The sequence below is a fragment of the Centruroides sculpturatus genome, unplaced genomic scaffold, assembly GCF_000671375.1.
Source record: "Centruroides sculpturatus isolate CEXI.00-Female unplaced genomic scaffold, Cexi_2.0 scaffold812, whole genome shotgun sequence".
Lineage (NCBI taxonomy): Eukaryota > Metazoa > Arthropoda > Arachnida > Scorpiones > Buthidae > Centruroides > Centruroides sculpturatus.
In genome coordinates this window covers 303,098-317,528 of record NW_019385039.1, presented here as the reverse complement: position 1 = coordinate 317,528, position 14,431 = coordinate 303,098, and the positions used below count along the sequence as shown (strand labels likewise).

Genomic DNA, 14,431 nt, shown 5'->3' with positions numbered 1-14,431 from the left:
GGTTAAATGCCATTCTCACAACACAGCTAAATGCAAAACACATAGTTAAAGCAATAAACACATAAGTCATCCCTATACTCACATACTCTTTTGGAGTTATACATTGGACTCACACAGATCTCGAGCAACTCCAAAGGAAAACAAGAACAACACTTACTAAGCATAAACAACATCATCCTAAATCCGCCACAGAAAGATTAACCCTTCCACGTAAAGAAGGCGGACGTGGCCTGATTGACATAGTTAACCTTCACTACAAACAAATACAGTCACTGCGAGAGTTTTTCTACAAGAAACAAGAAACATCACAGTTACATAAAGCAGTAACTCTAGCAGACTCAAATAACACACCATTAAACTTACACTCACAACATACAGACATGACACAACATATAAAAAGCATAGACAACATTAAGCAATCATGGGCTCAAAAGGCTCTCCATGGCAGGCATCCTTACGACCTGGCCCAGGATTTTGTTGACAAAACTGCGTCAAACAGCTGGTTAGATCGGGGATGCCTCTTTGGGGAGACGGAAGGATTCATGATTGCCATACAGGATCAGGTCATAAATACTAAAAACTACAGAAAACACATACTCAAAGATACAACACTCACAAATGACACATGCAGAAAATGTCACATCATGCCAGAAACTATACAACACATCACTTCTGGTTGCAAGCTCTTGGCACAGACAGATTACTTACATAGACACAATCAAGTAGCAAATATAATACACCAAGAGCTTGCAAAGAAACACAAATTGGCAGACATCCACGAACCATACTACAAGTATATTCCACAGACAGTATTGGAAAACAACACGCACAAAATGTACTACGACAGAGCCATAATCACAGATAAAACAATTTACCACAACAGACCAGACATCACACTCATTGACAAACACAATAAAATCACATACATTATAGACATAGCCATTCCAAACACTCACAATGTACAAAACACATGCACTGAAAAAATTAGCAAGTACACAGAACTCGCCCAGGAAATAAGGCATCTGTGGAGGATGGAAAGGGTTCTTATCGTACCTGTCGTTCTCTCCTGTACAGGTGTCATACCACACACACTACACAAAAGCCTTGAAACATTACAATTGAATAGAAATACATACATCACACTACAGAAGGCCACTATATTGAATACATTCCATATTGTTAGGAAATTCCTGAATACAGACACTGACACACTTATTTAATTTTAGTTTTTGGTTGCTATGACTTGACGCTGGTCCTACCTAGTACACAGCCACCGGTATCAACCGAGTATAACCCACTAACTACTGTATAAAAATAATAATAATAGGATATTGAAAAATCAAAACAATATCTCCAGTGACAATAATGTATGTATAAAAAGTGCCTCACAACTTTGTAATTTTAAATGCATTATGTTTTTATTAAAATCTTATTGATTTCAAATAAATTCAATTCAAATAATCATTTTTACTTACATGTACAGCTTCAATACAGGATGAAACTAACAAAAATGGTGCTGTTGGCCGTGCAACTCCTAAACGAACAGGGGCAATTAATGAATCAGCTGTCTCACACAATTCTTCTACAGCTAATGTAATAAGAGCTTGAAATGCTCTTCGACATTTCAATAAAGGTTGGGATGCTCCATTAACACTTTAAAAAAATGNCATATTCAAAAATGTTCTTAGAACAAACTTTGGCGAATTGTGGAACTTACCACCAGCCTGATGCATATTTTTAAAAATTTTAATTAGAACAGAGTTAACACTGAATCAGGCTATCAAGTTTCAAATACAGGCTAGCAGTCAACAAAACAGTATAAAATGGAAACAAAATTATATTTTAACATGCTTTCAAGTTACATATGTTATTAATTAATCTTCTCTACATCTAATGGATTACAATTTGATACAGTATAAACTATCACAAATGTTATATCAAGAGGTACATAAATAACTATTCTCATTTAAAAAGCAAAAGAATGTTTTTTTAAAAGTTACATTTTATTTTGTAATATATTAACATATCAATGTCTCAATCTCTAGTAAATCTTAGAATAATACTGTTCATTATTTGTGAGAAATCATCTCAAAGAAAAAAAAATTTAAATTACTACTACTGATAAATCACATTCTTTATGAATGTATGAAGCTGTCTTCCTAATATATTAATGGTAATTGTAGATACAACAAGGTGTTATCTATTTTTTCCAGTTAAAAGCACTAAAATATTAAATACCAAAAGATAGTGCACACACAAATAGTGTTACAGTGACCAAAGATGAATTTGAAATTGTGCTAACAAAGGTCTCAAAAATCATGCCCCTGGAATGATGGATTGCCAATAAAGCATTTTTAGGCAGCAAGAAAACAGCTGAAAAAACATCTTTTTGATCTAATAAGTTCTATATACAATCAGGTAACTGGCGTAGATATATTTTGAAAACAATTATAGTACCAATACCTAAGAACATCAAGGCATTACAATGTGACCAGTATGAGACAATAAGCTTAATCACATATGCATCCAGAATACTTTTAAATATCCTCAAAACATGAATGGAAAATAAAATAAAGGCATACATATGGGTCAACAATCAGGACTCCAGAAAGAAAGAGGAACCAGTTACCATAATACTGAGAATATTGAGAGAAAGGATGCTGAACCACAGTTTCAACCCCTATCTGATTTATTGACTACAAGAAAGCATTTGATAGGATGTCTTGGCAAACTATTCTCATTAATGAGAAATATAGGTATTAATGAACAGAACATAGATCACATAAGGAACTTTTACAGCGAACAAGCTGCTACAATGGCACTAAACAACAAAAAAAACTAGTGGACATCAACAAGATAGTAGACAGTGTTGCCCATTGTCACCTATTTTATGTAATATATTTGGAAAACTAATAATGCAGGATGCATTAGAAAAAATTCAAGAAGGAATAAACATAAATGACATCAAAATCAGAGAGATAAAGTTTGCAGATGACCAAGCTATTTTATCATGGAACTCCAGCTCATTACAAAAAGCAATGAAAAAAATCAATTCTATAGTAAAAAATTATGGCATGAAAATTAATATTGCCAAGATTAAATGTTTGGTCTTGTCAAAAACACCACATGATATAAATATAATGATTGATAATAGTGCTGAACAAGCTAACAAATTTATATATCTGGGACAAATGATAACTCAAGATGGCAGATGCACTCTAGAGATCCAGTGACACATTGCCACATAAGCCTTCTATAGTAAAAAAAAACTACTGAGCTCAAAGAAAATAAATTTAAAAAGAATTCTGCATGCTTTTGTCTGGAGTGTCACACACTACTATGCAGAGATATGGACATAAACAAGAAAGAATATAATCTTGTGAGATGTGATGTTATTGCAAAATACTTAAGATCAAGTGGACAGACAAAAAATATGAATGCTGAAATGCTACAAGAGATAGGAGTGGTCAAATCATTATTGAAAAGTATCCAAACAAGACTCCTATAGTGGTGGAGACATGGGCAGTCTACTAAATGTAATAGCTGAAGAATACATCCCAGGCAAGAAAAAAAAAGCAAAACACTTCCTTAAGCAGATATATTATGTTGACACCACTATCATAGTGCAAAATACATAGTGCAGAACAGAACCTTATAGATATCAATCACTAAGGGGAACAACCAGTAATAAAACTGACCTGCAGTATAGATAAATTGGAAATTCTTCTATTTAATAGTATAAACTTAAGAATATCCAAGATAAATTAATAATATAAAAAAATCAATTAAAGCTCATATCAATTTCATTTAAATACATGATTAAATGATATAATATATATGTATATAAAAAAATGGCATTTTAAAACATGCAAAGCAATAAAAGAAAAATATAAAAATTAACATTTCTTTGATGACTTTCATCATGAATGACTTAAATGAGACCCACAATAGGAACAAATAGGGATAAGGAAAGGGCTCAACATACTTGAGACAGACAGATCATGAAAAATTCTTGAAATTTTCAACAAAGACTTCTCTAGAATAACAGGCTGACAGTTACTGTACTTATTTGAATTGCCTATTTTAAATGATCATTGAAAAATTAAAAATAAAAATTTTAATACCTTTTCTTGCGACTCGTATTGGGAGCCATTTCTGCACTAAGTATTACAAAAATACGAGCTACAGATCTAATAAATCTTCGAGCTACAAGATGAGCTTCTGTCTGACGATTCTGATTACTATCATTCTGCATTTCTCGAATTAATGTTGTCAATAATGTATCTAACATCTGAATAAATAAATAAATAAAACACAAATTTTAAAAATGATTAAGTCAGATATAAAATAACTGAATAAAAATTACCTCCATGCTGCATTTCACAAGTAAACAATGAGTGAATTTATCTAATAAAGCAGTCCCACTCTGACTATTCAAATAAGCTTGGTCTTCATATGGTTGACCAATAGCAGCTAAACCATTATTTGTATCATTTCCACGCCAACCTGAGAGTATCATTGCTTTAACTGCATTCCAATCATTTAATAAACGTTCTAAAGCACGTCTTGAGAAGCGAGGTGGCTCCAAGTCATGTTCAGGCATATCTGTTTCTTGAAAAGTATATTATTTTCAATATTAATACACAAGAGTAAAAACTCAAGTAATCTTAAAACAAATAAATCCATTATTATTCATTATAATAAATTAAACATAAAAAAAGTACTTGAATTATACATTTCAAAGCACAAATTAAATATTTTATTATAATTAACATGATATCTTCAGTAACAATGAAAAACTGTTTTTAAAAAAATACTAGAAAATTTCATATTCAATCTATAATTATAATTAAATCTTCAAAAAAATCTTTAATCATTAGTGTAAATATTTGAAACCAACTTAATACTTAAATTTATTTTTATAAATTCTACTGAGGGGTTATAAAAACAATGATAGCTATTAATTACAACAGTGTAATAGTTTTTATAGTGAAAAAAAAGTAGGGATTTCTGAGATTGTTATAAATATAAAATAATAATAATGAAGAGATAAGCATAAATCATTAACAATGAGATGATTAATAACAGTATCTTAAATATGACAAATCATAATTATCCTAACTGATTCATACTTGAAAAACATCAATATAGATCAGAACAAATCAAAAGTACATTAAACTTTTAGATCAAATTAAATCACTAAGTTTACTTTTTCTTGAATGTGCCATGTCCGGTCCCCTGGACAAGGGCGATCATCTCGGCACAAGTTAATCTCATTTTTTCTTTATCTTTCTTTCTTTTTTTTTTTGTTGTCATGGCTCCATAGTGATTCCTAGGAAATGGAATACCAGAGTGGTTTTCCATTGCTTTCTCTGGATAATTGGTGATATGGGGAAAATAATGCCTTCCAGAAAGTCTTTTTAAGGTTAACTGGTCTCGATTCAGGCATTACAGACATGGAGAAAACCTGGAAAACTCCAAATGGCCAGCCCATCCTGGCAAGGTACAAACCCACAACCAAACTCCCAGTGTTCAGGGAACAGAACTGCTTGGACACTGGTGGAGCCTAAGTTTACATACTATAATTAAAAAGTTTTTACAAAACATTTACCTAAATCAGAAGCTGGTGTTTTCCTCTGACCAGAAGTTCTAGGACGAGAAGGCCTATACTGTCTTTGTTCAACAGCTTGTCTACCTACAGTCTGAACTAAAAATAATAAAATGCTCTCCCCCCTGAAATAAAATAATAATAAATAATTAATACTAATAATTTATTTTAGGTTTTTAATAATGGAGAGATAAGCATAAATCATTAATGATAAGATGATCAATATCAGTATGTTAAATATGACAAATCACAATTGTCCTAACAGCAAGAAACATAAATCTCCAGCAAAAAACAAGTTAAAGTTACTTAAATTAATAAAATTTAAACAAAACATATTGTGTATTTTGTTTTTTAACATTGACTATTTATACTTAAAGAATTTGGAACTATAATTTTTTTCACTCATTTCATCTGATTTAACTTCATTAAAAAATAAAAACCTTTCATAAATATTTTTTATTTTAAAATGATATATTCTAAAGATATTATTTTAACATTTTCAGTTATTAATATGATCAGAATAACTAAACTAATTTTAGTTCTATGCTAACTGATCACCAAAAAGTGTATTCACTCCACAATACAACTTTATATTCAAAGAACAAAACTGTGAAAAGTTTCTATAAGCCAGAAGTTAATTTATTTCTATAACAATTTTGAGATACACTTGGTCTGTCTATCTCAAATCTCACATAAATGAAAAAAGAAATTTGAGATAAACAGGTTGAGATATAGAGGTTCCTAAACAGTAATTGGTTTGATTAGAGGTACAGTATTTTATTAATACAATAGCAAGTACTGTACATACCTATATTAGGTATTAATTTAATAAAAGATTTTTGACATACCTTAACAAACAATTTGTCAATAGTTTCTAATGCCTGACCTTTCTTCAACAAATAAGACACAAGTCAAACTCAGTCAATCAGAGAAAAGTAGCATTAATTGCAACTATGTACTGTATTGTAACAGATGTTTCTCTAGTACAATTTATAATATCAAAATATAGAATTTATAATTGACATTTCAGTCCATAATTTGAAATGTAGAAATTGTAGAAAAATTATTTGAGATTAATGTTAAAATGTAAAGAATTTAGGCTGAAAATTCACGAGAAAAAATCAATTTCAAGATAAACATGTTTGAGATAAACAGCTTGTAAATGTTCACTAAATAAATTACTTTTGATCCAATAAACTTAACATTTTTGTCTTTAAATATAAAGTAACAATACTAAGTAAATAAATAAGAAAAACAAATCATCTTTAATATTCATTACATAATACAAAAAACAATGTTTAACAAAAATACTCTAAAAAAGCTAATTTAAAAAAGTATCAATTCTATGATTAGATACAATATGAATTTAGCATTGTTACTATTTCAAAAGTCAAAATCTAAAAGTTGACAATTTAAAATTCTAAATCTTTCTAACAGAACAATATACAAAGATATTAGAAACATAACTGAATAGCATTTAAATGATAAGAAAGACATGAGTATTACTAATTCATTAAAATTAAAAGAAAAATATATAAGATAAAAAAGGCTGGAGTTTACAAGCTCACAGTATTTTACAGACAAAGGATCGTAAATGTTTTTACGCAAGCATTACTGAAAATCATTTAAGATATAAACAATGTAAGAAAATATAAAGTAATATTGAAACAATGATAGAATTTAATAACATTAATATTAGACAAAAAGTATTAATGCACACAAGAGAGAGACTTCATTAATAGTAAAAGAACCTAAAGATCCTCAAAAAAAATCAAATTATAGAACAGGGGTGGCCAACCTGTGGCTCACGAGCCACATGCGGCTCTTTGAAGGATTATTTGTGGCTCTCGATAAATGTACCCGAGTTCCCTTTTCATTTCTGTGTTATTATATTTTAAAAAATTATTATCATTCCGTATGTGTTTCAAAAATGTCTTTTAAATTACTAACAACAAATATGAAAGACTAAGTGCAACGTTGTAACAAATTTCATTTCCATCCAATTAAGAATGATATGACTCATTGAAAACTGCGCGAACGAACATAAACAGTGGCTTTTGTTGTTATCCGTTATCCGTAGCCGTTATAAACAGTGGCGTAATCGTCCGTTATCGACTGACTCCAGACTGATTTAGAATTTGTAAACTGTCATTGCAACGGACAGTTGACATTGTGCTCTGGAGGAAACAATTTGTATCACTCTTGCTACGGATATAATTTGTAATCTGTAATTTTTTGCATATTTTTTTAATACGTATTTAATTGCGGCTCGCGAAAAATTTCAAATTTTGAAAAATGGCTCGGACTATCAAGGAGCTTGGCCACCCTGGTTATAGAATGTTCTAAAGACATTATAATCAACAAAAAAGACAGTTTGCAGTACAGTACAGTTCATGCTTCGTCTTAAACAGTATTTGCATGGTATCTCTTAGAAAGTAATAAAGGTCATGGTAGTTAATGAAAACAAAATGATTAAATTACCAAAGCAAAAATAATTTGTAATTTAACATTCTATTTTTAAAGTTAAAATTTTAGTAAAATATTTAGATTTTGTCCTAAATATTCTTAGTTTAATTTTATATAAATAAAAAATAAATAAATACCACACATTTGCAAAAACACCAAATAATGACACATTCTCTGCCATGATAATTTTAAAATTCTGAATTTATTGTTCATTTTCCAGCATCTGTACATGAAGATACACCTCAAGCTGCTTCAAAAACATTTATCAACTAAAAATTAACGGCCTATAAAAGTTCAGACTTTTTTTTTTGGTATTTATTTATTAGTAATATCAACTATAGTAACATTGAAGAAATTAATCATAAATTAATCTGAAAAATAATTATTTTATTATCTTAGAAAATGTAGAATTACTGACAATATTTAATCTGACTGATATTTAAAATCAATATGTAAAATTCTTATACATAATTGAAAATATTTATTATAATTACCTGCTATTTGGTAAAGTAACCAAATCAGTTTCACTAATTAAGCGATTTAATAAATGATATCGAGCACCTTGATGACCAGAGATTAATGCTTTACATTTACATTTTTCCCAACAATCACAATATGCAGTTGGAGATGTCTTCTTAAGTTTACAGTCGTGTCCCTTGTGACAAACTCTAGCACATTCTGTACAACAGCACAACGATCCAGTTAATCCACAAGTCCGACATTCAAAAATATCCTGAAATAGATTAAATAAGTAAATATAAATGCAAAATTTAAATTTTATTTTAAGTCAATTACATACCTGGTTAATATGTTCAGCTCCAGTCCATGTAAAACTACAAGTGTCATTACAACAAAGAACATGAAGTGGTGAATCATCTGGATGTGAGCCTCTTGGATACAACATACTTTGAAGAATCTTTTGTTGTCCTTCCACATCACTCATAGTCTCACGAGCTATCCGTTGTGACGTATCCATTAAATATAATGCAGCAGGATACGCACGACCAGCTATAGCTCCCATAAATGGTGTACATCCTTCAGCATCTCTAAAACACAAAAATTATGAATTTATGCAAGTTCTTATCTGTTTATATGGGTAAAAAAAAAAATCTTACTTAGCTGTAAGAAGTTCTCTTAAATAAGGTTTCAAAACAGGCGATTCACAAAGCAAACCTAAAACATTTAAAGCTGTGTTACGTCGTTCTGATGGTTCAACAGTAGATGATAACGAACCTTAAAATAAAAACATTTTACAGAATTTATGTAAGAACTATGATATATACAAAGAATAGTTTATGATATTAATTATAATGTATTTAGAAATTGTTTGTTAGAATTTAAATGTCTTCAAAATGATTCTCTAATAGAAAGAATAAATAATAGAATATAAATTATTTAAAACTTTCTGTTGGCATTCTAACTGTAATTTGTGCTTCCAATAAAAGTCATTAACTTTGAAAATGATTAAGTTCATAAATACTCTACTGACTTTATAATAAGTTGAGATTATGTTAATGCTGAAATATAATTGTGAAAAACTGATTTTAACATATATACTTTTAAAAATATTATTATTTCATATTTATAGCAATTACTAAATAAACTAATTTTTGTATTAGCATAAAAAATTTGTATTAATAAACAGGTTTATGAAAAGCAACACTTTCATGACTTAAAAGCCATGAAAACCAGTATTGTGAGAAAAGTTATAGATTGTGAATATGTCTATTGTTTGATCTCTTATTTAGTTTAAGCTCTTGTTTTTATTATTGGTTATTATCAAAGTATTTCCAAACTATCAACTAGTGATGGGACGATTAATCAGAATTGGGAATTGAGAAAATTGGACATTTCCCAGGAATTGGAATCAAGAAACCCTCATCATCATTTCCATTTTTTCTATATTTCATAAGAAAATTAATTATTTGTTTCACTTGATTATTAAAAATTTTTTAAATTATGATATTAACAATTAAATATTAGTTTATTGGAAAATTTCATGTCGACAAAGTAGAGAGTACTTAATGCCTCCCATACACAAGGTGATGTCTGTCACAGAAGACTAAGCATGGTTACTAGATTATCTAGTAACCATACTCTAAGTGTCCCCATTTTAGGGGAGATAGGGTAAATTTGGGGGATGTCATCCAATCTGTATTCTGTATATACAGGTGTGACAAAAATGTGTAAAAAATTTGAGAAGTTGTAAAAGGGTTAATTTTAAGTCGAAAATGCTAGGGCCGTTTTTGATTTGAAGCATTTGTTTTTAGTTATAAGCAATTCTAAAAATGTGACATCACTTCCTGTTTAGTGAAATGCCAACTGATGTATAAAAATATTTGTTGATAATTGCATGTTAGTTTCATATTCATTACTTATTATCTGCAATTTTATTAATTTGTTACTTGGATTTTGAGTCTTTTTTGTAACAATACATGGTTTAACTTTGTAAGTATGCGTCAGGCTGGTGGTAAGTTCTATAATTAGCCAAAACTTGCATATTCAAAAATGTTCTTAGAACAAACTTTGGCGAATTGTGGAACTTACCACCAGCCTGATGCATATTTTTAAAAATTTTAATTAGAACAGAGTTAACACTGAATCAGGCTATCAAGTTTCAAATACAGGCTAGCAGTCAACAAAACAGTATAAAATGGAAACAAAATTATATTTTAATTAAAACAATATTACATGAAATATTTTTTAATATTTAATATGTTTACTTAAATAAAATGACTCTCATTATAATTATAAAAAATTTTATGATGATACACAGATGTGCTGTAATACTTTAAATTTTCAAATAAGATTCACACAATTCTGAGTAAAAATACTTTTTTGCAATGTTTAATGCCATTTTGAGTTTTAAAAATTGATTTTTCAAGATGAGTTGGTCTAGATATTCATGGCTTGAGTGAATGAATTCAAAAATTGGTTAACTCGTGACTATGATATTTGTTCAGCTCATTTGCCAAACCTGCTGGTATTAAATGTAATGGAGTTAAATCATTTACAAAACATTGCAAACAGCATAACATTAAAAAAAAAAGCATCTTCTCATTTATCTTCCCCTCCCTGTGGTCATTGCATTGTCCAAAGAAGCAGTTTCCAAAGAGGGTGACCCAACATGACATGATAGAACAGTTCTTCAAGTAAAAGTAAATTAATTAGTTGTAATTTCTTTGTGAGTAGTGTTGCAATATTAACTTTATCTGAAACAAGATTACAAATTTATTTTGTAGTACACAATAAAAGCATGTGTATCCACTTATAAATAGTAAATTTTCACATTTCTTTTGAAAGATTGATTCTGGATTTCCTAATCATTTTCCATTCTTCAAACTGATGTTTATTAATTAAAAAATGTACCATGCTCATAATGTAAATCATTAATTTTTCTAAACTAAAATAAACTTTAGAAAGTATTCAAAATAATCAAAATGGTATCAGAATCAGGAGAAATTTGGTATCGTCCCATCACTACTTTCAACAACCTAAAAATCAAGATTAATCAAAGAAAAGTGAAGAGAGATAAAAGAACAATTGAAAAAGCAATAATTTTCACATTAAGTCAGTAACCTTAATTATCAATTAATATACAAAGTGCACTAACATTATACATACAATGAAAATATCAATGAAGGCATAACAATAATAAATTTACAGTTAAGGAAATGTTAAGAAGAAATTGTTTTATCATCTTAATTAAAAAGAGTATTTTTTAAAACAAAATAAGCTATATGGTATGATAGATGATTTTTTTTACAGTAATTAGAGTTGTACTTTAAAATGAAACTTTCCAAATTTTAAAGAGAAATTTGTTCAATAATCAAACAATAAGACTATAGGTCCACTTTCATAATGTATCATAATAGATAAAACAAATTTCATATTTATAAATTAAAATGTAATAAATTTAATTTATTCTTCAATTTGTTTGGCCATAAATAAATTTGAAATATTACAAAACTGCATAGACCAAAAAACATTCAATTATTATAATATACAAATTATAAAAAAAAACAGTTGTTTTTCCATATTGTATAAAAAGAAGTCACAAAGTTATTTCTATATTTCAAATTCACATAATTTCATTAAATGAAAATATGTAAATTTGTTATGACAATATTATAGCATTTTATATTATATAATATTTACCTGTTTCTGCTGGTTCTGGGGGCCAACTCAATGTTGGTATTGCAACATCAGGATCTCTATTGTCAAGACCAGCAAGACTACGAGCAGCAGAAGTCGCACGACGCATCATTTCCCTTAAAGACAGACTAATAAATAATTAGATAGAATATAGTTTTACAATAAAAAAAAATTAACAAAACATATGTACTGAACTTTCTTATAAGACAAATTTGTCTAAAACATTTCAGAAAACTTATTGTGTCTTAACAAAATAATAATAAAAAAAGGATCAATATAATATCAAAATTTAATTCTTTCAATATTACTAAAACATTTGACAATTTATAAACAAAAACTTATTTTTAAATGAATTCCTTTATACAAATTTTATACAACAGAGATTTTCTTTTAATAAAGACAATCCTTATAATTTATAAAATAAGAATTTTACCAATAAAATCATTAAACATTAAAAATTGAGACTATATATCATTAAAATATAACAGCTAATATGATCATCATAAATCTGAATAAATCATTACATCATTCTTTTCAAAATAAAATATTTAAAATTAAAAACAATTCCAATAATTCATCTCATCTAATACAATACAAAAAGATTTATAAGCATATAAATAAATTAATGCAATTTCAGTAAGTTCAGTAAAATAGAATACTTTTAATAACTTTTTACAAACAACTTTATTTTTCATTATATATCATCAAATAAATTCCTAAAAACCCAAAATTTTAAATATAGCAAAAAGATACTAAATACTATATTTATACATGAAGAATGAAATAACAATAAAATGTTTCTGTGACCAAAAGAATTTGAATTAAATAAAAATTATGCTTTAAGTGTCCATAATTCATTTATATATGTTGCAATTTATAGTTTTAATAATTGTAATTTAAATACATATTTGTTCACTGTACATTACATTATATTATAATGTTTTAAAAGTATAAATGAGTGAAAGTATTTGATTGATTATTAAATCATTAAATTATTGTAGTTAATTTTATTGAATAAAAGAATTTATTATATAAAATCTGAGTAAAATAATGTCTTAAGTTTCATTTAAAGCAATGTTCTAAATACTTATGGTGTATGCCAACATATAAAGCTAAGTTTACATTGACATACAAATCACTACAATGTAGGTATAAACTGCCAGTTCATCCCTTTTTGGCAACTGCTTAACCCGTTTATTAGAAGTCAAAACATCAACTTTTGACAAACTTCAGTCAGTTCAACCAATCAAATTTCCATAATTAGTATTTGATACCTTTTTGACCAATCACATTCTAACTTGGTTTGTCTAACATACTACAATATGAACATTTGGCTTCAATTAGTGTTTCTTCATAGTGGTTCACATGACATTGCAAACCTAGCTTAAGGTAAAATTTTTGAAGCCTGAAAAAACTCTCTCCAAAACTAGGGGTCAATTTGAACAGTGACAGAAAATTCAGACCTTTACCACAGAATAGTAAATAAGTGGAACAGTACTCCTACCAATTGCAGTGAACCACTTCTTGTAACTCCAGGGGTCCACCACAAATATTTAACTAAAACTCATGTTTGATGAACTTACTAACCTGTAATTGATGTACACACACTCAGCAATAGTATATAAATCAAAAAAACACAACACCTTAATTTGCTGAGAAAAAAAAAATTTAATGTAAAGCTAACGTTTTCAGCCAAATCAGTTGGCCATCGTCAGGCTAAGAACATTCGAATATAAATAAAATAGAACAAAAATTTAAATACAAATAAAATAAAATAACGAGCGAAATATATATATAAATGTATACAGACTAATAAAATAAATAAAAATTATTGTTACAAATAACAAAAAATGTATACGAAAAAATAAGCATAGGTTAACTAAATATTAAAACGTTATATAGAAATTCAGTGAAATGCACTTTATGCGAAAAAATATTAAAATCGCCGCAATAAATTAAGATTTGTCCAATCGTTTGATAAAGTATTTCCAGGCCGAAGGCAACCCTTCAGAATCTCTAGAATTGATGCATGAATCATGCAATTTGCTTTTATATATTTCAATTTTTTCTGCGCAATTCGCCAATGTCGGTGAATGTACCGATTTAATAATTTCTGCTTCGTCCCATTTGACGATTGAGCCTTCAACTTGCGCCATTTGCGATAGTATAGTGGCACTAGATCCCTTGCTGATGTTATACTTA

At 28.5% G+C, this 14,431-nt stretch overlaps 1 protein-coding gene across 2 annotated transcripts in view; it reads right to left on the bottom strand.

The window, feature by feature from the left end:
• The window catches only part of LOC111633748 (E3 ubiquitin-protein ligase UBR5-like), a 162,629-nt gene that overhangs the window by 50,538 nt on the left and 97,660 nt on the right, over positions 1-14,431 (bottom strand). For both annotated transcript variants that reach the window (XM_023378360.1, XM_023378361.1), the window contains exons 21-28: positions 12,233-12,357; positions 9,190-9,307; positions 8,874-9,120; positions 8,569-8,807; positions 5,612-5,733; positions 4,367-4,611; positions 4,125-4,291; positions 1,476-1,653 (exon numbers count right to left, since the gene is read on the bottom strand). In XM_023378360.1, coding sequence (XP_023234128.1) covers positions 1,476-1,653; positions 4,125-4,291; positions 4,367-4,611; positions 5,612-5,733; positions 8,569-8,807; positions 8,874-9,120; positions 9,190-9,307; positions 12,233-12,357 — 1,441 coding nt within the window. The remainder of the gene's footprint in view (positions 1-1,475; positions 1,654-4,124; positions 4,292-4,366; positions 4,612-5,611; positions 5,734-8,568; positions 8,808-8,873; positions 9,121-9,189; positions 9,308-12,232; positions 12,358-14,431) is intronic.